The sequence below is a fragment of the Sus scrofa genome, chromosome 13, assembly GCF_054392235.1.
Source record: "Sus scrofa isolate SSC_HxYL_T2T_F1_AM1 chromosome 13, Sscrofa_HxYL_maternal_Yorkshire_Landrace_v2.0, whole genome shotgun sequence".
NCBI lineage: Eukaryota > Metazoa > Chordata > Mammalia > Artiodactyla > Suidae > Sus > Sus scrofa.
In genome coordinates this window covers 26,830,168-26,854,436 of record NC_139395.1, presented here as the reverse complement: position 1 = coordinate 26,854,436, position 24,269 = coordinate 26,830,168, and the positions used below count along the sequence as shown (strand labels likewise).

Here is a 24,269-nt window from a genome sequence, read left to right as displayed (position 1 = left end):
TGGCTTTGCCCTGTAGGCTGTAGTTTGCCAAGCACTGTTCTATAGAATCCTTAGACCTAAAAATATGTGCAAACAGATGGGGGTGGATTTGTATATTGAGAGCCTGTTTAAGTGCTCAGGGAAGCTCACCCAGCACAAAGATCTCACCCGCTCTTTGTTTACAATGCTCTGCATTTTCCTTAAAATCAGTAGCCAAAGAAGCCCAGCGTTGATGGGATTTGCTGGTGGGCATCTAAGGGCTACAGCCACCTAAGAGTTTTCAACTTGAAAGATTAGATCACCCAGGCTGGGACCAACACTCATGTCTTAACTTCTTGGCTATTATCTACAAAATATACTTCTGATCCGAGGAAAGAAATGTGCTAGAATGTGCTGTCCATCAGGTTGGCTGAGCTACAGAAGTTCCCAGGTAAAATTTTAATGTTTTAATAATCATTTAGTCAGGCCTCTTCAAGCGATAGTTGAGAGTAACTTATTATATCATTTGCATGTTGGGTGAATGGGGTTTGATTTGGCACCTGTGTTATGATGATACTTTAAATCCAGGATTTCTCTCCACCTTTCCTGATAGCCAAGAAGCTACCTGGACTACATCGACATTTAATTTCAACTTGAGAAGCATGGGAGAATGTTATTAAGGAATTTAAAAGACTCTATTTGTCGCATGATCAGGCTAGAAATCCAAAACACAGAAGAGAAGAATTAGAATCACGTCATTCCAAGAAGGAAAACAAATCAGTAAATATCAGGCATGATAATACTGTGATTGCAATCAGCAACCCTGTGGTCAGAGTCTGTCCATTTGTTTATCTATCCATCCATCTATCCAAACACCCAGGCATCCAGATATCCATCTCCTCCTAATCTTGAAGGCACTATACCAAGAGCTTAGAGATCCCAGTTAGTGGAGTAAATCCTCTCCCAGTGAGTGAAGGAGGTACTAGCGGGGAGAAGATAATGAGTCAAGACCATGATACAGAAAAATCGAGGGAGTCATTCAAAGGGAAAACTTCTAAGACCAAGCCAGTATTTGGAGGAACACCTTAAAAAGCTGCAAAATGTGAAATAATCTGCAGAAAGAAGTCTCAAGTTATGAACCTGAGAGAACTTAGGGAAGGTGGTGTGGATATCTGAGGCAATGCAAGGGACTCCACAGCCCTTTCACCTCCCCACACCAAACCAGGAAACACATTTCTAAAAGGTGGAAGAGCTTGCTGGCTCCCAGAGCTTGTCCTTAAATAGGCAGAACTACTTTTTTAAAATCACACAATATGGATGCTTTCTGTGAATGAGTCATATCAGTCTTGGAGAATTCTAACTCAAACTGCTTTTATCTTATAGTACTGTATACCCAATATTTTAGAGACAATTGGAGGTAAGAAATGGCTTCAAGAGCCAAAAAATGATGAAGGACATTTAAAAAGCTTATGACGTATGAACTGGTAGCAAAGTTCTCTGGGAATTTGAACACAATTGTAGATTTTATCTGTACCAGGAAATGAGCAAGAGATTCAAAGAAGACCTCACAACCAGAATAGATGTCAAATTCAGGATTATCATTAGTGATTTTATGATATCCTCTTGCTATTCATTGTTCATGTTATTGATCAAATGGTCAATTTCTTCAGGTGCACTGGTCACATAGGCTCATTAACATTTGTGTTTACATTTTATCCAATAGAGCAAAATACCAATGTGGTGTAGAATGGACCAAATTGTAAAATTCACCATTTATCCAGTTACAATAATGTAATCAAATTACATTTCTTCTGATAGAATCAATGTTGCCATTCTACACCAAGAGCAACCAACATCCAACAAAATAAGCACTCACCCCGGAAATGAACCATCCTGTTTTCTCAGGTCCTTTAAACCAATCAACCAAGAGAAAAGAGCAAATTCCAGTGGTACTTACTTGCAGGTGACGGGGTGCTGCATCCGCTTGGAGGAGGGTGGCTGTGAAGGCCATGCAGGGGAGGCAGGGAAAGTCCCCCAATGACAGGTGGAAAGAGTAATGGGTAGGGTGCGGCTGGATAGTGAGTCATGTGTCCATTCACTGCTGGCACGTGACATGCGTGGCTACTGGTGGTCATGTTGCAGCCTCACAGCTTGGAAGGGGCTTTGGGGCAGGAACGCATCACTCCAGGCCTGTGCCAAAGTGGGGTAGGTAAATTCAGAGCAAGAGAGTCTGAGCTGTGTCCTGGGCCAAAGGTAAGAAGGTTCAACAGAAGATCTTACTTCTTTCCAAAGTGTTTTTCCCACCTCTCATGTTGCTACCCTGATGACAGGAAGGGTGGCTTTTTTGTTCAGCTTCTCAGTTTTGGGGTGGGAAATGTTATCACTTTAAAAGTCCAGAGCTATTAATCCTGTAAGAAAAAATATATACAGATATCTCAAAAGTAAAAAATATTTTCTTCCTTATCATAAAATTTATTATAAGAAAAAAATGTCTAATATTAACCTGGAACTCCCAAATTCCCCGTTGTTCCCCTACACTTGCTACCTAATTTTTCTTAAATTCTCACATTCTAACATAGAATAAAACTTCCATACAACTTCAAAATAACCCTGACTGTCTGATACTAAATAGCACCCCTTCCCCAACCCAATCACTCCCCACACTCCTCTCCGTGCTTCACTTTTCTCCATGGCACTTAAAGAACTCCATCCTTTACATATCAGGGTGTTTGTTTATTTCCGCCTCCTCCACTAGAATGTACTCGTGGGGGGGGGGCAGAGTTTTTCTGTTTTGTTAACAGCTATGTTTTAAGCTCCTATAAGAGTATTTAACAGGCAACAGATGGTCAATAAATATTTGCTGAATGAATGCATTTTTTCCCCCTACTTCTTTTAGAGAAATGTATTGTTTAATTGTTGTCCTAACCTACGTACTTCCAAGACTTTGGACTTTACAACTTTTCATGTTATGCATTCATTTGGAATAACATACCCAACAAGATAATTATAACTGGGAGAGAAAGCTGTAATCTAATGAAAGGTAAGGAAAAAACACAGCAGTTAAAGATCAGTGAAATATTTTATATCAGTTCCTTATTGTCTAACAGTATACACCAACACCATATAATACTTCCAACACTGGTGAGAGGACCATCCATCCATTGGTCCATCCAACCATTTCCATGCAATCAGCTATCTGCCCATCAAATCCTAACTTGTCATTGTGTGCCAAGTGCTGATGCAGGCACTAGAGGTATGCAGTGTGGAACAATGCTAATGTGGTTCCTGCCCTCATGAAGTTTCTAGTTTTAACATCCTGAGGTCATGTTGCTAAGGAGGCTTCAAATGTCTTGTCTTCCATAAGGACATTCCAGGGATGCTTAGCATCCACAGTCCTTCCCTGAAATAGTTTCTAGGCTACCCTAGGCCAACTTTCATTATTTGGCAGCAGACTTCATAGGCTTACTTTGGCCCTAATGACCAAGATTCTTTAAAAGTTCTAAACCCTGGTGCCCTAGTGAATGGCAAGCCCTGAATGTCAATCCATCTGGCATGAGACAAGAAGAAGCACTCAAGGCCAGTAAAGAGTGGTTGTTCAGAGCAAAATTCTAGACTACTAAGGTGAAAATCATAGCTCTGCCCCCTTGGACCATTCCCCTTCAATAGGTCGGTTTTTATTGTAAAACTAAAATGGGGATGATAACAGAAATGAATTCAGAGGTGGGTTGTGAGGATTAAATGAGATAATGAGGTGATACCAGGAGAAGAACAGTACCTGGTGCAGAGTAAACCCCAGGTAAACAGTAAACCTTAGGTGGAAGTTTTCCATTACTGTATGCGTCATCCCATCAAATGATATGTTTCTGAGAATAAGCTTGCAGTAATGACCACATGGCTTTGGGGTTGGGGCAGGGAGGAGCCCACATCACAGAGTAACTGAACAGGACCCTATGGGGCCCTTCCCCCATATCCTCTCCTGGGGTTCCTCTCTGAAAGTTTACCCAGATAATAGTATCTCATGCATATTCCTGAGTTTTTTGGATGCTAAAAATCGCCACCAAAATGAAGAAATTAACTATTTGAAGACCATGAGCACATAGCCCCCAGACCTTCTGGTGCCTAAGGATTGATCACCCTCAACCAATCAGAGAATTGAGCAGGAACTGATCACATACCCTGAGACGTCCCTCACTCACCTGGACTTTAAAACTGTTTTGCTGAAACCCTTGGAGTAGTTTGGGGTTTGAGGGGAAAAAAGCCATGCAACTCCTTGCGTGGCACTGAATAAACCTTTCTCTGTTCTAAACGCCAGCATTTGGGTTTGTTTGGCCTTAATGTGCATTGAGTACATGAATCTGCATTTGGTTACAACAGACAGTAGTCCTGGAAAATAACATTAGGACTAAAATCTTCATTGTGGACGTATGGCTAGGATGTGTATAAAGCCAAGAACAGAAGCCTTACTGACTTCTCAGTTTGGTTTCTGCAAACCCTGAAATGTTCTGATTAAATAATAACTTCCATTTGTCTGTTTACTATATGTCAGACACTTCACTTATGAGCCTTAAGTTCTAGGCCATAGAACAGATATAGAAGGCAGCTGTTACGGTCTTTGTTTTTCAGATAAGAAACTAAGTCTCAGTGAGTTGAGAGGACCTACCCCTAATGTCACTGAATCAGCCCGTGGCTAAGACAGAATCTGCACCTCAATCTGGCTGTTTTACCATCTCTGCTCTTTCCCCTTGGCCATGTTGTGCTTATATATCCTGAGTGCCTGCATTGTTCTAATTGTCCCTACAGAGCAAAGTGTCCCTGAGCAGATGTGATAGGAGGAGCGGCTGTCCTTACTGAGATGCTCTTCTCAGGGCCTTGAAACCCTGGACTGTTAATATTAAACATGAACCATGTCAACAGGGAGACCATGTGGTCTTAGGCCCCCCAGGGCTCCACTGAGCCTTGCAAAGGCAACTACATTCCCAGCTGAGGTATGCAGCACACTTAACTCCAAAAGTGATGTCCCCCAAATTTCAATGTCCTTTTCAAGCTCAAAATGCAACTAGTTTCTTTGATGAAAAGAAAGTAAATGGACTATGAGAGGTGAATGTGTTCGGTTCCTTCTCTTCTAAAAAATCACAGACCATCTAATACGTTTAACACCTTATTTTGTAGTCTGTAGTGAATTAATTAGAAAATTAACAATGCCATTTAGTATTTGCTGCATTTCCAGTCAATTTGATTTTTAAATCACATACATAAAGCCCAGCATTGTTATACATGGTCTTTTTCTATCTCCATTAGACAAACTACCTCATTAACTGGTGAAGCTGACAGTTCAGCAAACCCTCCCCCGCAGGGCACAATTCTTAGATTTTTTAAAGCTGTTTGTTTGTTTTTTACCAACAAGGGACTATTTCTATCCTTAATAATCCTTCATTTCTCTTTGCTTTCAAATGTTGCAGATTTTCGACATTCTGCCTGCCTGGTTGAAAGGTCTGGTATTATGCCTAGGATCTTAGAAATAATAAATAAATAAAGAACAAAAAAGTTACTTATACTGATACTAGGCCAAAGAAAGAGAGAAAAAAAAAAAATCAATGTGCCAGGAAAATCCTGTTATGTTGTTAGAAAATTGTCTCAACAGTCCCTGGTTCTATGTTCACATATGTGACTGATTAAAGCTATTCCTGGAAACAGAGAATTTCCTTTGTTTCAGGCTTTTAGGAAAAAAGATGGTCACTGGTATTAGCAGTGCTTTTTTCCTTCATGCCTGATTTGAGTTTAGGCTCCTTGGGGGTTTTTCTCTCACCACCTGAGGCAAAGCAAACAGGACCTGGGGTGGCAGAGCAGAGGAAATGAGGACTGGCCAGGGGGTCTTGGATCCACAAGCCATGAAATTCCCTGGGTGTATCAGTTTCATCATCTGTGAAAGGGGTCAAGAGAAGAGAATGTGTTTTAAATCACATTTCTTAAACTGTGTTGTCCTGAAAACAAGGTTTCACAGGAAGATATTAAATGAAATGAAATAGGTAAACATAGTATTTTAAGGGAGGAAATAAGTAAACATAGTATTTTAAGAGAGGAAATAAAAAAGAAAGGAGTTTAAAAGACCTATTGGCATCATTGATGCTGTTGTGCAATAATCCCCCATTGATAAATAGTGGAATGGTGGGAGGTAGCATGAAAGGTCTCCCCACCAGCCACTGGAGTTTACGCCAAGCAGTGGATGGGGTCTTGGAAAATATAAACATCTATGCTGGCAACTGTGAGATATTATTATTAATACAAGATATATATTTTCTTCAGTTTAATTTGTTAACATTTTTGCTCAATTAAAGTTTTTAAAAGATTACATTTAAGGAGTTCCTGTTGTGGCTCAGCAATAATGAACCCGACTAGTAACCATGAAGATTTGGGTTCGATCTCTGGCCCAGCTCAGTGGGTTAAGCATCCTGTGTTGCCGTGAGCTGTGGTGTAGGTTGCAGACACAGATCCTGCATTGCTGCGGCTGTGGTGTAGGCTGTTCGCTGCAGCTTCGATTCGACCCCTAGCCCAGGAACTTCCATATGCCACACATTAGGCCTTAAAAAAAAAAAAAATTACATTTGTCTTGTCACACACAATTTACTAGAGGTTATTTTTGTATGCATGTTAGCCTAAATTTGCATGCAAGCTTCCAAAATTGTATTTCTAAACATTTAAAAGTTATTGTATTATACATAAACATGATCTTACATATGATTTTTTAAAGTCACATGGTTCCTTTAGATCAGTGGTTCTCAAAGCCGAGTCCTTGAACCAGTATATGAGTCACTTAATTACAGTCAGAAATGCAGATTTTCCAGGCTCCACCCAACATCTACAGAGTCAGAGAGTCTGAGGAGGGCCTGGAAATCGATGTCCAAACAAGCCCTCCGGATGATTCTGATGCGGCTAGAATTTGAGAACCACTGCTCTAGACATGAGGTTGGCCAACTGCTTATATAAAGAAAGTAAATATTTTAGATTGCAAGCCATACAGTCTCTGTCACAACCACTCAACTCTGCTTTTGTACTAATTTCTTGTGGCACAAAAGCAGCCACAGACAATCCATAAACAAGTGGGTGGTGGTGTTCCTATAAAACGTTCCAAGGGCCACAGCTGACCCCTGCTTTAGATTAACACAGAGAAAGAGCAGCTTTCCTTCTCCAGACTTAAGTACCCTTCCCTACCAGCAACTTCTTGAAACTAATGTGGCTGGACTTCTTTCTGTTATTTACATTTTTAGATAATGGTCTTAAACTACTTTTTTGTAAGTGTGTAAAATGTTCTTTACTATCTTTTGGTTTCTACTATAAATATGATTTAGCTCTCTTAGGCTCTTGTCCACGCATACCAAACTCCTCCTCCTTTCTTTATATAATTTTATCACAATTCTAAACATAAAAATATTTACATTATTATGACTAGATTATATTGTTACAGCTAAGCCATATAATGTACTGTATTTATAGTACTTTTCTTAAAATTTTCTGTTTTCCCTGGAGTTAGTAATTGCTTTGTTTATATAATTTGATTAGTTTTCTCTGTATCTCTGAATTCTTTTTCAACTCTGAAAATTTTGTCTGACCTGTGAGTTCCACAATTGGAGACATTTCTCTTCTTTCAGGGCTGACCGGCTGCTTTCCTAACTTCAGATGTTGATGTAACTAGGACTTTCTATTTCCATTTTCTTATTTTTTCTGGAACCCCTATTTCTTAGAGTTCATGTCTTCCTCTTTCATGATTAACTTCTTCATCTGGGTGGCTTTTTCCCAAGGTATTTCTGAGAAATGGTGCATGGGAGGTAAATATTTTGAGTTTTTACCTGTATTAAAATATTTTAATGCTATAATTCATACTTGCTTGATGGTTTGGCTAGGTATAAAATTGTGTGTTGAAAATAACTTTTAAAATCAGAACATTAACTATGTTGCTCCATTTTTCAAGCTTTTTACATTGCTTGGGAAATTTCCAATACTACCCTAATTCAGGATCTTTTATGTGTGACATATTTCCTTTTCCAGAAGCCTTTATAATCTCATTATCCCCAAGCATATATTTTCCTACATTGTACTAGGCACCTAGTAGAGGTTTTCATTCTCATGACTCATATCCTTCTGCTAGGGGAAAATTTATTTTATACTTCTTTTAATAACATATTCTTCCTTAACATATACATACATTATTGAGGTAGTGGGACTTCTGAATTAATTTTCTTTTCTTTCTACTTCTTCTTCCATTCATTCTATCTGTAAGATATCCTCACTGAAGACTTTCGATTGTTCTATTAAATTTCATACTTATACTGCCATATTTTTAATATCTAAGAATTTTTATTCTTTATGTGTTCTGAGTTTTTTTTGGTCATGAATGCTTTATAATTTCTGAATACCTTCTACGGTATTAAGAATAGTTCTTTTTAACATCTTATTCTGCTTCGTACATCAACTATGTTTATTTTCACTTTTCTCCCTGTTTTTTTTTTTTAATATTACATGAATTTCTCAGTTGTACTGTCTGCACAATTCTAGCACTGTCCATTTATATCTAAAAGGGAAAACTTATTTCAAGGTCTGTTTTCATGAGCAAACCTTGTCAAATGGGTGAGTTTCATGAAAAAGTGATCACACCAGGACATTTCTTTGTGGGACTCCCCAAATTTTACATTTATAGGTTTCTTATTTAGGGTTTGAAAGGCAGCATAATATGCCACTCCAAAAATATGACTGTAGGAGTTCAGGGCATGCCACTCCAAAATACACTTCACTGGTATATTGATTATTTTGAGTTGTAGGCATTTGTAAAAGAGTAAAATCAGAAGAAGCTTTCTCTGAACTCTCCTTATCTGCCTAAAGATAGATCCTTCAAAAGGAACACAAATATGTTTCCTCTTGGGAGTCTCATCCTTCAGCAAATATTCACTCTTTTTACAGGAGAGGACAGACCATACCCAGATGCTTGTCATCACAAACTATCATATCTGCCATTATCCGCTGGGGGCTCATTCATCACTCTTTAAAAAAATCATTTACTATCCTGTAAGAGGCTATATAACCCTTTTCTTTCCCTATTAAGATGGTATGTAGTCCTGAAATGCAAGCCACTTTGGAGAGTTACTCGTTTTCCTCTGGGTATCTCCCATGTATACTTGAGGTATACATGTAATAAACTTTTATTGTCTTTCTCTTGTTAATCTATCTTTTATTATAGGATTCTCAGCCAAGAACACAGGAAGGTAGAGAAAAAACTACTTTTCTTCCCCTAGAGGTTCTTTGGTAACTTGATCAAGAACTCCTCTAGGATTCCGCCCAGGATGGGAAAGAATGAAACAGCCTTGCTAAAAAGCCTTCTGGTAGTTGAATGGGGAAGTGTGGCTGAGGTTGCTGGTAAGCTTCCTATTAAATACATAGCCTTTTACTTCTTTCTCCTGTTTTCAATCTAAAACCACCTCCCTCCTCTACATTTATGCCTGGTATCCAGAGCTCTGTAACTTCTCTTGTTCAATTTGTTCAAAGAATAGGCTTACCTTTCCTACCCAGATTTGGCTAAAGTCATTACTAGGATGTAAATGGAAGAGGAGCAGATTTAAACATTCCTTTTTCAGTTCAACCAATCTTTATATCTCAGTCATCACTTTTATCTTTCTAGATATTTAGTGCCTGTGCATTCTGGGACTGTCCAAAATCCTGTACCTTGTATCTCCTTGTGCCTCCTCTGCAACTCCTTCTTTAAGCACTTAGCAGTTTGTTTTCTGCACTTTGCTAATTTATTCATTACTGATACTATTTTCCATCTTCAAAAAATTTGCTGCCACTTCTTGTTGGCAATTAGCATCATCCTTATTCTTGCTAACTTTAATGGTTTATACATCTTACCATCATTTTAGTAAAGATTTGGGAGAGAATAGCAAAAAAGTCACATTATTTTGTTTGTTTGTTTAGGACCACACCCATGGCATATGGAAGTTCCCAGGCTAGGGGTCAAATTGGAGCTGCAGCTGCCAGCCTATGCCACAGCCACAGCAACATGGGATCCAAGCTGAGTCTGTGAATTACACCACAGCTCATGGCAATGCCTAATCCTTAACACACTGAGCAGGGCTAGGGATTGAACCGGCATCCTCATGGATAGTAGTCAGGTTTGTTACTGTTGAGCCACAATAGGAACTCCAAAAAGCACATTGTTAACCCACTATATTTTACTATAAATTGACTAAATTAAAAAAAAAAAGTTAACCTGTGTTCAAACAAGTTTGGGAAAGTTAGAGTGGATGATTTTATATCCTTTTCAGCTTGAAATTCCTTCTATGAAAGGGGAGTTAAAGAACAATCTAAGATGAAAGGGTTTACTCAAGACACCAGCCAAGATAAAGTTAATTTAATGTCTCAATTGTTATGCCTGTATGGCAAGAGAAAGTCAGTAATGGTTTCAATCTGAACTTGAACCAAAGAAAGTGAGATTTGACCTGCCATCATGGACATGTTATTGGACTGTATGAAATGCTTTTTACTAATAAATAAATAAAACAAAGATGGGATTGGGCCCACCTTAGCCATGTACCTACAGGCACATTGGAAATTAGACCTGCTAGTTAATGCATTGATGACTTAATATGTGCCTTTTTGATGATTCCAAGTGGAAGAAAGAACTCTTCTGCCTTGAGACATAGAAGGGGGAGAAGCATTAATTTTACATAGTACTGTCTTCAAAAGTAATCCACACAACAAAACAGACAAAATTTTTAGAGAAAACATTGTATCCATTTCCTCCTACTGAAATTTAATGGCCCCATAAATACCTGCAGAAGTGAATGAAAGATAGATTTTTAAATTTCCTGTGATGAAGAACAGAAAACTCTCCTATATTTCTTCAGCTGATTGAGAATTTCTTGTGGGGGAAATATTTGCTTTGACAGATACCACATGCATATTGCTTCTTTTTACAGTGTATTTTAGCTCAAACCTTCCTATTTATTTAAAACACTGATTCCAGGTAATGCTTAAAATTTCTTAAATCATTTGCCCAAGTACCTGTTTTCAGCAAAAATGCTAAACTCAGCACAAAACCTGTGAGTTGCTTTTGCTGCTGTTTTCGATAGACAAGAAACATGGCTGTAAAGAAGTCAGTTTTACATGCCTGGTAGTTTTGCAGCCTTTCTTATACCCACTGTCTTCAGCATAAATATTACTGATAAAATTATGCTCAACTAAACCAAAGGGAAACTACAATGAGTAACCTGAACCCTCAGCATTGCTGGTGAGAATATCAACTGGTGTAGCCACTTTAGAAAATAGTTCCTCAAAATGCTAAACAGAGTGAATATATGACCTGGGAATTTCACTCCTGGGTATCTACACAAGAGAAAAGAAAACATATGTCTAAGTAAAAACTTGTACACAAATATTCATAGCAGCGTTATAAATACCAGCCTCAAAGTGGAAACAACCTAAGGGTCTAGCAACTTATGGATGGATAAACAGTAAGTGGCTTATCCATACAATGGAATATCTTTTTGGTCACCAAAAGGAATGAAGTACTGACACATGCTACATCATGGAAGAATCTTGAAAACATTGTGCTAAGGGAAAGAAGTTAGATGTAAAAGGCTACATATTACATGATTCCATTTATATGCAAAGTCCAGAATATGCAAATCCTTAGACAGAGCGTAGATTAGTGGTAGCCAAGGGCTTGGGAATACCTCTTAAATGGGTATGGTGTTTCTTTTTAGAATGACGAAGATATTCTAGAATTAGATGGTGATAATGGTGAAGCAACTTTGTGAATATATCAAGAACCATTGAATTGTACAGCTTAAAGCGTTAACATATGTTTTGTTAACTACACCTTGATAATTAAAAAACAGAATTTGGCACATAAAGCAACCATCCAACTAACCAACCAACCAGGCAATGAGGGTAGACTCAGTCTACATACTTTCTGCTGATCTATACCCAAGGTCTGAGACCAGGCTGATCAGTGTGTCTGGTTCTCTTGGTCTCTGTATCTGTACACAGGGTCTAGCCTCTGTAGGGCCATTTCTTTTGGAAACACTCTCACCTCTGGGGGGGGGTTCTATCAGGGTCAAGCCTTGATCTTGACCAGGCAGGCCTTGAATTCTCGTCTTCTACTCATATTAAGGGACTTCCTTCCCTCCTTCTTTGCTTCTTATGCATTTTCTTAAATTCTAAATTCAGTAGTTTTAATATTGTTATCTATGTGTTCTTATCCATTTTTATTCCCCCCTGGAAGGGAATTTGTCAATAACGTTACTTAAAAACTACTTATGTACTATTTACAATAACCAAGACATGGAAACAAACAACCTAAATGTCCACTGACAGAGGAATGGATAAAGAAGAGGTAGTACATATACACTATGGTATATTACTCAGTTGTAAAAAATAATGCCATTTGCAGCAACATGGATGGACCTAGAAATTCTTATACTAAGTGAAGTAATTCAGATGGAAATGAATATCATATGAGATCACTAATAGCTGAAATCTAACAAAAAATGATACAAAAGAACTTACAAAACAGAAACAGACTCAGAGATTAGAAACCAAATTCATGGTTGCCAAAGGGGAAATGTGGAGCAGGAGGTTAGACAAATGAGGGAGTTGAGGTTGACATATACACACTGCTATGCATAAAATAGAGGAATTAGCAAGGGCACACATATAGCACAGGGGAATCTGCTCAATAATGTGTAATCATCTGTATTTACTAACTTACTAAGAACTTTCATCAATATCTTAATTATCCTATTTATGGTTCTCTAGGAACTTGGGAGTAGAAGAAAGAAAAGGGGGCAACATCTTTCTCACAAATAGAGGCATGTCCGAAATTTCTCCTTTTTTTCTTTTTGATGAAAAACAAAACAGTTTACACTTGAACATTAAGTTTGGTGTCCCACAGTAGGGAACAGCCTGTTTCCTTTTTAAGTTATCCCAATGCTTTATTTTCCCTAAGGTTGTCAGTTTTGTTGTATGGCCCACAGGACCTCCTCTCTGTTTCTTCATCCATCTGTCAGAAAAACGCATAAAAGATGATTGGCAGATAAAAAAACGAGTCTCAGAATTGCTTTGCTTACATCATCTGAACGGAACCACTTCTGCAACATGGATAAAATGTAAAACCAGTATAAGAAATCTACCAGGATGTACTTCCATGTGGCACTTTTGCTTTGAGGCAGTCATAGTAAGTGATTCAGCAGCTTATTCAGATTATGCTGCTATCATTCAAGATACTTTTGGAACACCTTTTCAGGAGAGAAAACCACTAGAGGTAACATGGCAGACATTTCTATGTTCTTGCCGAATCCCATTTCCTTTTCCTTCTGGTCATACAACTAGACAATATTTCCTAACATTTCCTATAATTATGTGGGGGCATGAGACTGAGCTGTGACTGGTGCAACAGGGGTGGATGTGACCTGCGCCACCTCTGGGCTTGGTCCCCAATCCTCCTTCGTGGTCTCCTTTCTCTCTCAATTGCTGGCTGGACACAGAGGGTCTCGTAAGAGCTCTGACAACCTACAAGATAGCAGAGCCACCATATGGCAGAAGCCTGGGTCCCTGAATGGATGTGTGGAGCAGATCCATTAATCTGTATGGGATGGTGACATTAGTAAGAGATTAAGTTGTATTGTATTAAGGCACTGACATTTGGAAGTGTATGTGATGGCTAGACCAACTAAAAAAAGTCATCAATTACATAAAGCTATCTAATCTTCCCTGCCCCTGTTGACCAGACTTTCTTCTGAAATTATATCTTTAAAGCAAATCTATCCTAAGGATGAAGAGTAGCCATCTTCCTAGGTAAACTAATGCTTGGTACAAAGGCAATTAAAAAGAGGAATTTCAAAGATACTTTGATCATCACTTGCACTGTGGGAATAGGTCTATAGCTTCCCCAAGGATCATCTCTGAATCAAATAGCACTCACTTGAATGCATAACAGAGGGGCTGTTAAAAGGGACTGTAACATAGTAAGTGCTGGAGGCATGGGGTTATTATAAAGGGATATTTTAAAATGATTGCCATTTTAATAATCACGGAATTCTAATAATGGAAGCATGATTTGATTTTATGTCTGGTATAAAGTGATAGTGTGATATCCCAGAGAAAATTATGTTAGCCTAGTCCCTAGGATAAACTTAGGAGAAAGAAAGTTTGTAAGAAAATACAGAAGCATTATTTTGTGAGTTTGGTTGGTAATGCATGAGCTGTAATGTTTCTTAGTTGTTTATGTGTTCGGGGAAGAAATTATGTTTAAAGTAACTTCAGTTTACAAATATCACATTATGGGGTAAAACACTATTATCAACCATTACACTCTGTCGAAGTCAAGCTATCTACATTTTGGAAACACTTTAAATTTAAAATATGTCAAATTACAGACATGCTGGATAAACAAGAGTCTGCTGTATTAGTTCTGGCATGTTTGATTAAAAGTGGTAGGCCCACTGCTTTATGAATTCACATCTTGCAAATAAACAGGTGAAACTTACCCTGCGAAACAAGTGATAATAAAGTTAATGTTAGAGGCAAAGGGTGAGGGCTCCATTTCACTGAGTCTCAGTCTCCTGATTTATAAAATGATGATCTCAACAGTACTTAGCTCACAAACTTGTAACAAGGAATAAATGAGTGAATCTATGTAAAGTTCTTAAAACTGTGCCTGGCACCTAGGAAGTACTAATTATTTTTAATATTGTGGAGTCCATGAAAATACTGGATAACTTTTTTTTTTTTTTTTGTCTTTTTGCCATTTCTTGGGCTGCTCCCACAGCATATGGAGGTTCCCAGGTTAGGGGTCAAATTGGAGCTGTAGCCACCGGCCTACGCCAGAGCCACAGCGACACGGGATCCGAGCCGCGTCTGCGACCTACACCACAGCTCACCGCAAAGCCGGATCCTTAACCCATTGAGCAAGGCCAGGGATCGAACCCGCAACCTCACTGCGCCACTATGGGAACTCCAAAAATACTGGATAACTTTAAGCATAGATGGTCTATTGATTAAACCAGACCAGAACAAACCACTTTTTCCTCCCACTTATTTTTAGCAAATCTTTTTTCTTTCATATTGTTTATCTGTCCACCTACTTATATCAGATGTATGTTTAAATACACACACACACACACACACACACACACACACACACACACACACACACACATTCTTTCTTAAAAGTCAAATTTCTTACTTAAAAGTCATTTGGGGAAATTTCTTAAGGAAATGGCAAATATATGAAAATGGTCATTATTTCCTACTGACTGATTTTACAAGGGCCTCAGTCTATAGACAGACTGGCTCCAGCATTTCTGCTGGCCAGCTAGCCAGGGCTTTAACTGGAAAGCCTGCCACATTCTTAACTATTGTGTCACAGCAGCAATCTGGGAGAGACAGTACCTCTTTTACCCCTGTTCTCGTTAAGACTCATCCTGTTTTTCTATGGCTTAAACTCTATTTTCAGGAGCAAAAAAAAAAAATCAGCCTAAAAATTCCTCCAGGCCAAAACACAGCCTTGGGCATCTTGTGCTAAGAGGGACTCAAAAAAAATCTGGCTGAGGCATTTTCTGAATCTGTTGTAAAGATGAGAGCATCTCCATTTAGACTCTGTGTGTATTTTTATAACTGTTTAATTCTCTCTTTATGGATAAGCACTTAAAAAGCAAAATGAAAAATTAAATGAAAACTCCAAATGCCCCCCGCCCCCCAGTTGGTGCAAGAATCTGTGTAATTGGAGGGAGTCACTTAAAATGAAGGAAAATTAACAGTGAGAAAGCTCTCACTGGCGATGTGAATGAGTGGCTGCCTTTCCATGACATTTTACTGCATCCACTCAAACAGATGGGCTCCCAGGGCTAACTGGCCTCTGTTGAGATGAATGAGATTCCACAACTATTAACACATTGGCATAGAAATGGGCCAGATTCGGTTGCAGAGGCATTCTTACAGAAACAAAGAAGATCACAAAGCTATCCTGTCTCCAGTGCTCATCAATGCAGACCCATTTGTTATCGAATCCCATTCATTCGAGCCAAAGCTACATTCACTATCACATGACGCTCTTCAGGCCCCGCATGGAAATCCTGAAGATCTGATCAGTTATTAACTGCTATTGATGCTGATGTGGCTGGTTTGGCTGCAGAAGGCCAATCGGCACTCTCACAAGTGGTGACACAAGTCAGAAAAGGCACCAGGCAGAAATCAAACATGCGGAGAAAAAGCAGACTCACTGATAAGCAAGTGGACTAAAAAGGCCTCCTGTATTGGCAAAGGTCACCCAAGACATTGAAATTCAATGAAGGGGGTTTTAAGTTAAGGAAAACAGGCAAACTCCAGGGAACCTACCCTGTGAAAAAGGCTGGGGACCCATGCCCCCTTTCCTATAGAAAGGAGCCAGCATGGGGCATGCCTTGCAGATGGACTGGGGGAGCACGCAGCCTGCAGAGCACATCTGGCACACAGGTGTATGGCCTTGTATTCTTAGGCCAGCGGTTAACAGTCATGTGCAAAGAGTCCTATTGCTATTTGGGGTGGAAAGCAAGAGAAATTATAGCTGAAAGCTCATTATGTTTTTCCAAAAAAAAAAAGAAAAAAGAAAAAAGCATATGGGTCCCGGCCAAAACAGTCTTCCTCTAGCAGATTATATTTTTAATCCACCTACTTAATTAACTAGCTCCTCAGTAGATCAAATGCTATTAGTGAGTTAGAGTAATATTGCCACTGGAGCGGCCATTTAATTCTGGCAACTCTAAAGCAAATTATTTCATAAATGGATTGTTTATTCAATTCAGTTCAGTTCCAATTCAATTCTGAGCCCCTTCTATGACCAAAGCACTGAGCTAGACCCGTGGGGGAACAGAGTGAGGAACAATTGCTGCCCACAATATAACAAGGGAATGGTGACTGCTAAGTGAATTATAGCAGTGGAATGCAAATCAGGCATACACGTGGGGGGTGGGGGTAGGGGCAGGAGGGAAGAAACCAGTCAAAGAAGGGAGGAGTTACTTTCCTGCGTAGGAAAGCAGGGAAGACAGGATGGAGTAGAGCCCAAGAAAGGAATACTGAAACATAGTGCAAGGGATTCAGGAGATAGGGATGAGGGATTACAGAAATACTGGGGGAGTTTATATGGAATACAAAACAGATACAGAGAGTGCAGAGCGATGTAAATCTAAAGTAGAAGGTAGCAACAAGAATGGGTAGAAGGGAGGGGAGTATGATAAAATTCAACAAGTGATTTGAAGAACTGAGCAAGTTTCAAAAAATGATTGTTATGTGATGCATCCCACAGTGGATGCTGGGATAGGAAAAGAAAAGACACACTCTGGCCACACATGCTCCTCAAGTAGTTCACAGCCTAGTGGGGGAAAAGACATCACCCATTAGGGTTTGCTCTCTGCTCTGACGGAGGTATGTGCCTCATGCTGTGAGAACATGAGGTAGGCACCTAAAGACCAAGGGCTTGTGGGGGAAGGGTGACGACTGAGGTGGACAAAGGGCCTTCTGCACAGAATGGGGAAAAATCCAAGAAGGCCCTGGATGCTTTGTTATGGAGACTGGACTGTTCTCCTACTGGCAATGGCCAGTGAGTCATCAGTGGGTGTGAGGAAGGGCTGTGACATCACCAGATATGCCTTGTACAAAGATCACCTTGCAGCTGTGAGGAGAATGAGGATGGATTGGTGGCAGAGACCGAGGCTGGACAACTGGACAAGAAATGATGGCAGTGGTTGCCCTGATAGGGGCTGAGATATGGTCCATGGCTGTGATAAACCCTGAAAGTATTAATGGGGCATCATGTATAGAAAAAGACATGGATTGGACACAGGGCATTAAAAAAGAGTCAAGATCAAGGTTAACGCCAGAATTCTGATTTTAGAAACAAGCAAATGATAGTTCCCTTCATCAAAATGGGCACAAAGAAGGAGCAACAGTTTTCAAGGAAGAGGATTGCAGTTTTGGACAAGTTAATTTGAAATGCTTGTGGTGCATTCTAGCCGAGATGTTCTTGGGCACAAACTGATCCTAAAACAAGTCAAAATCCTAGAGAAATGGAATACAACAAGACGTCTCTAATTGTGTGCCCATGGCTGGCTCCTTAAAAATCAGTATGGTCACAGAACAGAATAATTTAGAAGGAATATAATAAAAATGAAAGCTATACCAATGAAAGGTATAACAATCCTTCTCTACCTGGAAGCCTTTTGCACTGGAGTATATGTATAAAAGGCTTTCAGGTAGTGAAGGATTCTCTACATTCTGTCACATATCTCTTGGGAGGCACAGTCTTCAGAAGCCTCAGTGAATGCGAATAGGTTCTAAGCTCTTTTTTGCTGGTTCTTTGATGTATAAGCACTTAGTGAGTAACTGCTAGGTACCATGTTCAACCCTGAGTTAAATGAGGAATTAAAACTGACACAGCCCTGTCCCAACAGCAAGACGTTATCCACGCAGCTGATGTGACACAGTAGCAAATGAACAGAACACACAATAAGACCTTGGTGGAAAACAATGAACAAAGTGCTTTGGGAGTCTAGAGCGAGGTGGGCATGAGACAAAATCAAGGGGGACGGTGGATGACAATACTGAGCTGGTTCTATTCAATTTTGCTATTTTTTTCATTGTAGATATTTTGCATTTAATTTTGACTTTCTTCTTCTTTTTTTCTTTTTTACAGCTGTACCTGCAGCATATGGAAGTTTCCAGGCTAGGGGTCCAATCAGAGCTGCAGCTTCCAGCCATAGCCACAGCCCCAGCAACCCCAGATCTGAGCTGAGTCTGCGACCTATACCATACCTCACAGCAACACCAGATTCTTTAACCCACTGAGCGAGACCAGGGAGTGACTGCCTTGTGGATACTAGTCTTATTCTTAACCTGCTGAGCCACAACGGGAACTCCCTAATTCCTATTTTCTTAAATAAAAAAATTGCATTAAGATATTAGATTGATTGCTGAATTTGTTAGTGTCCCCTTAGACTGAGTGCCTGAGGAGAGTAGCCTAGGGGCCCTTTTCCAATCCTGGCTCAGGAAAATTTATCTAGAATTCAGACACAGCAGACAAACAAGCAGGAGTCATCAAGGCCAAACCATGACTTCCCCTTCCTAAATTACTCTAGTACCTGAATTATTCTTCATCCTTCTCATGAGCAGAGCTGCCTCCTCAAAACGGTTTAACCAACAGCTATGATTAGAGCCTTCCTTTTGGGCAAATTCTCTATGGTAGAGCGCCAGAAGAAAGGTATTACTGATTATTTCAGATTTGTTTGTTTGTTTAGGGCCGCAACTGTGTCATATGGAAGTTCCCAGGCTAGGGGTAGAATCAGAGCTGCAGCTGCAGGCCTGCACCACAGCCACAGCAGAACCAGATCCAAGCTGCATCTGTGACCTATGCCATAGCTTGCAGCAACACTGGATCCTCAACCTATTGAGCAAGGCCAGGGGTGAATCCTCATGGACACTATGTCAGGTTCTTAACCCTTTGAGCCACAATGGGAACTCCACTCAGAGTTTTACATGTTGCTTCTTCTAAGGGTAGTTTCCAATTTAACATAAGTATATATCTTGATTTCCAGTAAAACTATTTCTTCCCTCCAATGGCCAATGGGTCCATGCATTTCAGAACCCAACAAAAATATTTTGAGCAAAGAAAATTGGAGTTTGTTGACTTCACTGGACTCCACACTCCCTGGGAAGAGGAATTCTTTCCAGCAGGTGCTCTGCTATCTTCTGAGTGCCCAGGACTGTCCCCACACCATGGTGGGCACTTAATATATGCTTACCTGAGTGTTGAAAATTCGAAGATGCTTAACAACTACATTTATCAAGTTAGAAGACATTCACATTGTTTAATCACAGCTATATATACATACATACATACATATATATATCTCCTCATTTTATAGCCATGAAGTGCCCACAGAAATTCAAGGCATGACGCATGACTTTCCAACCCTAACCTGATTGACTTGCCACCTTCTGACTAGTCCTTTGGTAATGGCTGGAGTTGTGCAAGTGGATTTGAGTTAGGGTCCTTCATACCAATAATTTGATGAAGAATTAATCTCTGCATGTTCTTAGTAGAGAATGAAATTTTGAGCTACATGTTGGCAGACAGACTGTTTATTAGTGATATTTTGATGACTAACCTGATTTGGAAATTTCTTATTAAGAGTCTGGGAATGATGTGTACAAAAAACAAAAACAAAAAACAAACAAACAAAAAAAACCACTCACTGTGTGTGCCTCTGTGTGCAGAACTGCAGGGCACATTTCCTGGTGAAGGATAAGGCAGGATACCTGTCCTCTGCTGACCACTCACATATATACCCACTCGTGTCTATTATTTGGATGGTCTGGATTACGAGTGCAGAACAAGCAATGAAGAATTCCACAAAAGCAGTAATGGAATGGTACCCATCAAAAGATTAAAACTTCTTCTGTACTTTTCCCCTGAGGAATCTGACTCCTCCTCTTGCCTCAAATGGTTTGTCCACATATTTTCAGAGGCTTTGGATATTCCTGGGAAATGTCATCCAGCTGGTGAACCCATCTGACCTTGTTTAGCTTATGAATTCTGATGAGCACACAGGTCAAAGTGTTACTGCCCTAAGTGACATTTTAAATGATTTTAATATACTCTCATAAAAAATTAGCCACCAAGACTCAACTCTGAGGACTCTAGAACATAGGAATGATGTAGAATCTTTTAATATTACAAGTAGTTTTAATGTACCAGGCTGGTTGGTATTACTGTGTGTGCATGTGTATGTGTGCATGTATATATATATAATTATATATATAATTATAAAATGAAAAATACACACATAGTTTCATGGAAAAATGTATTTGCCTCCTTCCCTAGGTATAGTAGTTTATTCTGTCTAATAAACAATAGTTTACTCCTTCTCATTTTTAGTTCCATATAAATAAAAGAAAAAGCCAGTAATTATTTTCCCCCTCAGTTGCTTTATCTTCGCAACAAAATGAAATATCTCTGGATATTTTAAGAGAAACAAAATGTACCAATTACTAATCTACTTCATAGCGTAATATTTTGGACTAACTTAAAAAATATGTTAACCAGGTTTACTGCAGAAAAGGATAAGATCTTTAGCTGAATTATTCTAAAACAAAAAGCCAGGTGAGTTGAAAACACAGCAATTCAAAAATCAGAGGAAAAACCAACTCAACAGATATCCACATGTCTAGAGAGTATTTAAACTATTTCACTTTATAAAATTCAATGGGGAATGTGATTTCTAGTGTTCTGGCTTATAGAATCACTTGGGAATGAATAATTCATAGGCTTTTTACCAAGTCTCAAGTGTAAATCAGTCAAATATAGCAACATGATATTCATGCTGAATTTCTAAGTACTTAAAAACATTTCGATGGAAACTTCTTTTCAAGAGAGCAGGAGGGAGAATGTCACTTTCCCCCTGCTCATGTTGCCCAGGCATATTTGCATTATGTACTTTGAAAAATCTATACCAAGGGATTTAATGAAACAATAAACCAGTTAGGTTACAGAAGTGAAGAAAAGAAGAGCAACCAAAAACTTTCTCACTGTTATGTTTTCTTTATTAACATATTGATGTGAAACTAAACAGAAAAAGCAATCTAATAACAAACATTCCTTTGAGACATGCTCAGGGAGCAAAAGGACATCCACTTACTGTTCCGCCCATCCGATTGGTCCATATATGGCAATAAAGGCACAATAGACGGAAACAGGAAACAGACTGGCACATCTGTAGTATCTTATTAGCAGCTAATGGATATCCGAGAAGAACGCGCATATAATGCTGAATCGTCTGGACCAATCTCCGAAGCAATTACTCTTAATTAGTGGGTTCTGTTTATAGATTCAACTTAGTGTACCCTTATGTATCAAAGAGATGAAGGCAGCTGCAGAAAAAGAAATGAGGCTCTTAAAGGAAAAGTATTCCAAGATGTTGGAGGATTCCTTTTCGGTGAGGTGAAACCATGTCTTTCCTGCCTCTGCCTGGCAGAAGGGGGCTTTCTCCTTTTTGAATGATTAAAGAAAAGGGAGAAAAAATTTTCCAAAGCTGGCTAGCTGTTAAAGGTATTCTTGTTCTTTGCCTTAGGAAAACATAAGGAAAGCTGGTCAACATAAAACAACTGTGCAGGACAAAAACACTGCCTCAAAATGTTAACTTTAAATATTTCCAGGAGGTTGTCCCCCCTCCCCCTCCCACCAAATCAGTGCCTCAGAGATGCCGCACCTGCATTTTCTCACTGCCAAATTGGAAGCAGTGGGGTAAAATGGGTGATGTGACCAGCTGTATCGCCATAAAAGAGAAAATAAAATGGGTTTTCCAGGCCAATCTAGTCAAAAGAGATCTGAGTATATTCACCGAGCCTCTGAGCCAACAGCCACTGCCTGTAAATGGAAAAATATTATGTAAATCAGTCTCCTACCCAATACCTACCACACACTTGCCTTTTTTTAAAGAGGGAAAATCCTGTTGAGTAGTGGATGTTGAATCTGTACAATCCTATTCCCATGTAAACAGCTGTATGGATATCTTTCGTAGAGAGAGCCACCACTGGGGTCCTGCCTCTGGAGTGACTCTGAAACTACTAGAAGGCTTGATTCTTTAAGCATTTCTGGTTACTTTTGCAGCATATTGCTCTACTCTCTTGTAAGTCAGAGAAGTTTGTTCCTGTCTTGTGAAATTCTGTTTAGAAAGATCATTTTGAATGCACAGCTAGTGCACGAATGTACAACCTGTGACCGTTCTCGCCCATGACTGTACTTCTCCACATAGGTAAGAAAACTGGGCTTGATTTCTTCAGAGGGTAAAGGAGGAAACTTCTTACTTGCCTCGAGTGTACCACAATTCAGGATAGGCATGCTTTCTTTGCATTTAATTTTCTGAGTGTTCAGGAGTTTGCACATGAGCTCCTCCCTACCTAAAGCAAGATAATCCAAAGCACTGGTCCTCCACTACCATGAGCATCTAGAGCATAAGTGGAACAGAACCCCCCAGGCTTGAGCCCTTGTGAAGGGGCCCCAGGAGTCTATGCTAGAAGGCAGTGCTGCAGGCATGGGCTGTTCTCCCCCCCGCCCCCGAGGTGGCCCTTCTCCTCCTGAAACCTGCTCCCAACTTCCTCGTCTGTCTGTTAGATGAATCAGCCTCCATTTTATCATGCTATGCATTCGACCTTTCACATAAAATTTTAAGATTCTTTGCAAATGGTTCTGATGTTCATGAATATGGGCAATGTGGTTAAAAGTTCATTAAGTTTCCAAACGGCATTCTTTTTTATATACCTATCTGTTTATTAAAGTATAGTTGGTTTACAGGGAGTTCCCATCACGGCGCAGGGGAAACGAATCTGACTAGTATCCATGAGGATATGGGTTCCATCCCTGGCCTTGCTCAGTGGGTCAGTGATCCAGCACTGCTGTGAGCTGTGGTGTATGTTGCAGATGCAGCTCAGATCCTGCGCTGCTGTGGCTGTGTCATGGGCTGGCAGCTATAGCTCCAATTTGACCCCTAGACTGGGAACTTCCATATACTGCAGGTACAGCCCTAAAAAGCAAAAAAAAAAAAAAATATATATATATATATATATAGTTTCCTGTGTACAGCAAAGTGACTAAGCTATACACGAATACATAAATACATATTCGTATATAATGAATATATATATAATATATATGAATATATATATATATATTACAGAGAAAAGACACAGAGAGAGCTATAGATGTATGTTTATATCTATGTATCTATTCTTTTTCAGATGCTTTTCCATTAAGGCTATTAAAAGATATTGAATACATTCCCTGTGTTATACAGTGGGGCCTTGTTAGTGATCCATTTTACACATTAATAGTGTGTATATGTTAATCCCAAACGCCTAATTTATCCCCTCCCTCCTTTCCCTTTTGGGAACCATGCACATGATCCAGTAGAGAGAGCCATGAAAATCTTTGAGGAACCATCTCTCTCTGACCAGCCTCATTGGTTCAGTGAGATCTACTGACACAGTGATTTTGTAACACATCACAGCTATCATTTGTAAGAGCATTTGAGAACTATTTTTGTAAAGTAGCTGCCATGTTAGTCAAGTATTTTTTTTTTTTAAATTTCTGCCCACGATTAACAGAAGCAACCCAGCCTCTGACCAGAGGATAGAACAGTTTGTGTTTTTAAAGGTGTCAGAAAAGGGCTGCCCTGGTTGGCTCCTTCAGAAGGTTTACATCAGTATATTAGGGCGTTAATGCCTCCAAACCATCA

The 24,269-nt window shown here is 39.5% G+C and overlaps 1 protein-coding gene across 14 annotated transcripts in view; it reads right to left on the bottom strand.

Annotated features, from left to right (window-relative positions):
- RARB (retinoic acid receptor beta) overlaps positions 1–24,269 on the bottom strand; it is a 787,370-nt gene that overhangs the window by 423,825 nt on the left and 339,276 nt on the right. For all 14 annotated transcript variants that reach the window (XM_084987265.1, XM_084987271.1, XM_084987264.1 and 11 more), the window contains one exon: positions 1,916–2,366. In XM_084987265.1, coding sequence (XP_084843391.1) covers positions 1,916–2,093 — 178 coding nt within the window. In that variant the 5' untranslated portion in view covers positions 2,094–2,366. The remainder of the gene's footprint in view (positions 1–1,915; positions 2,367–24,269) is intronic.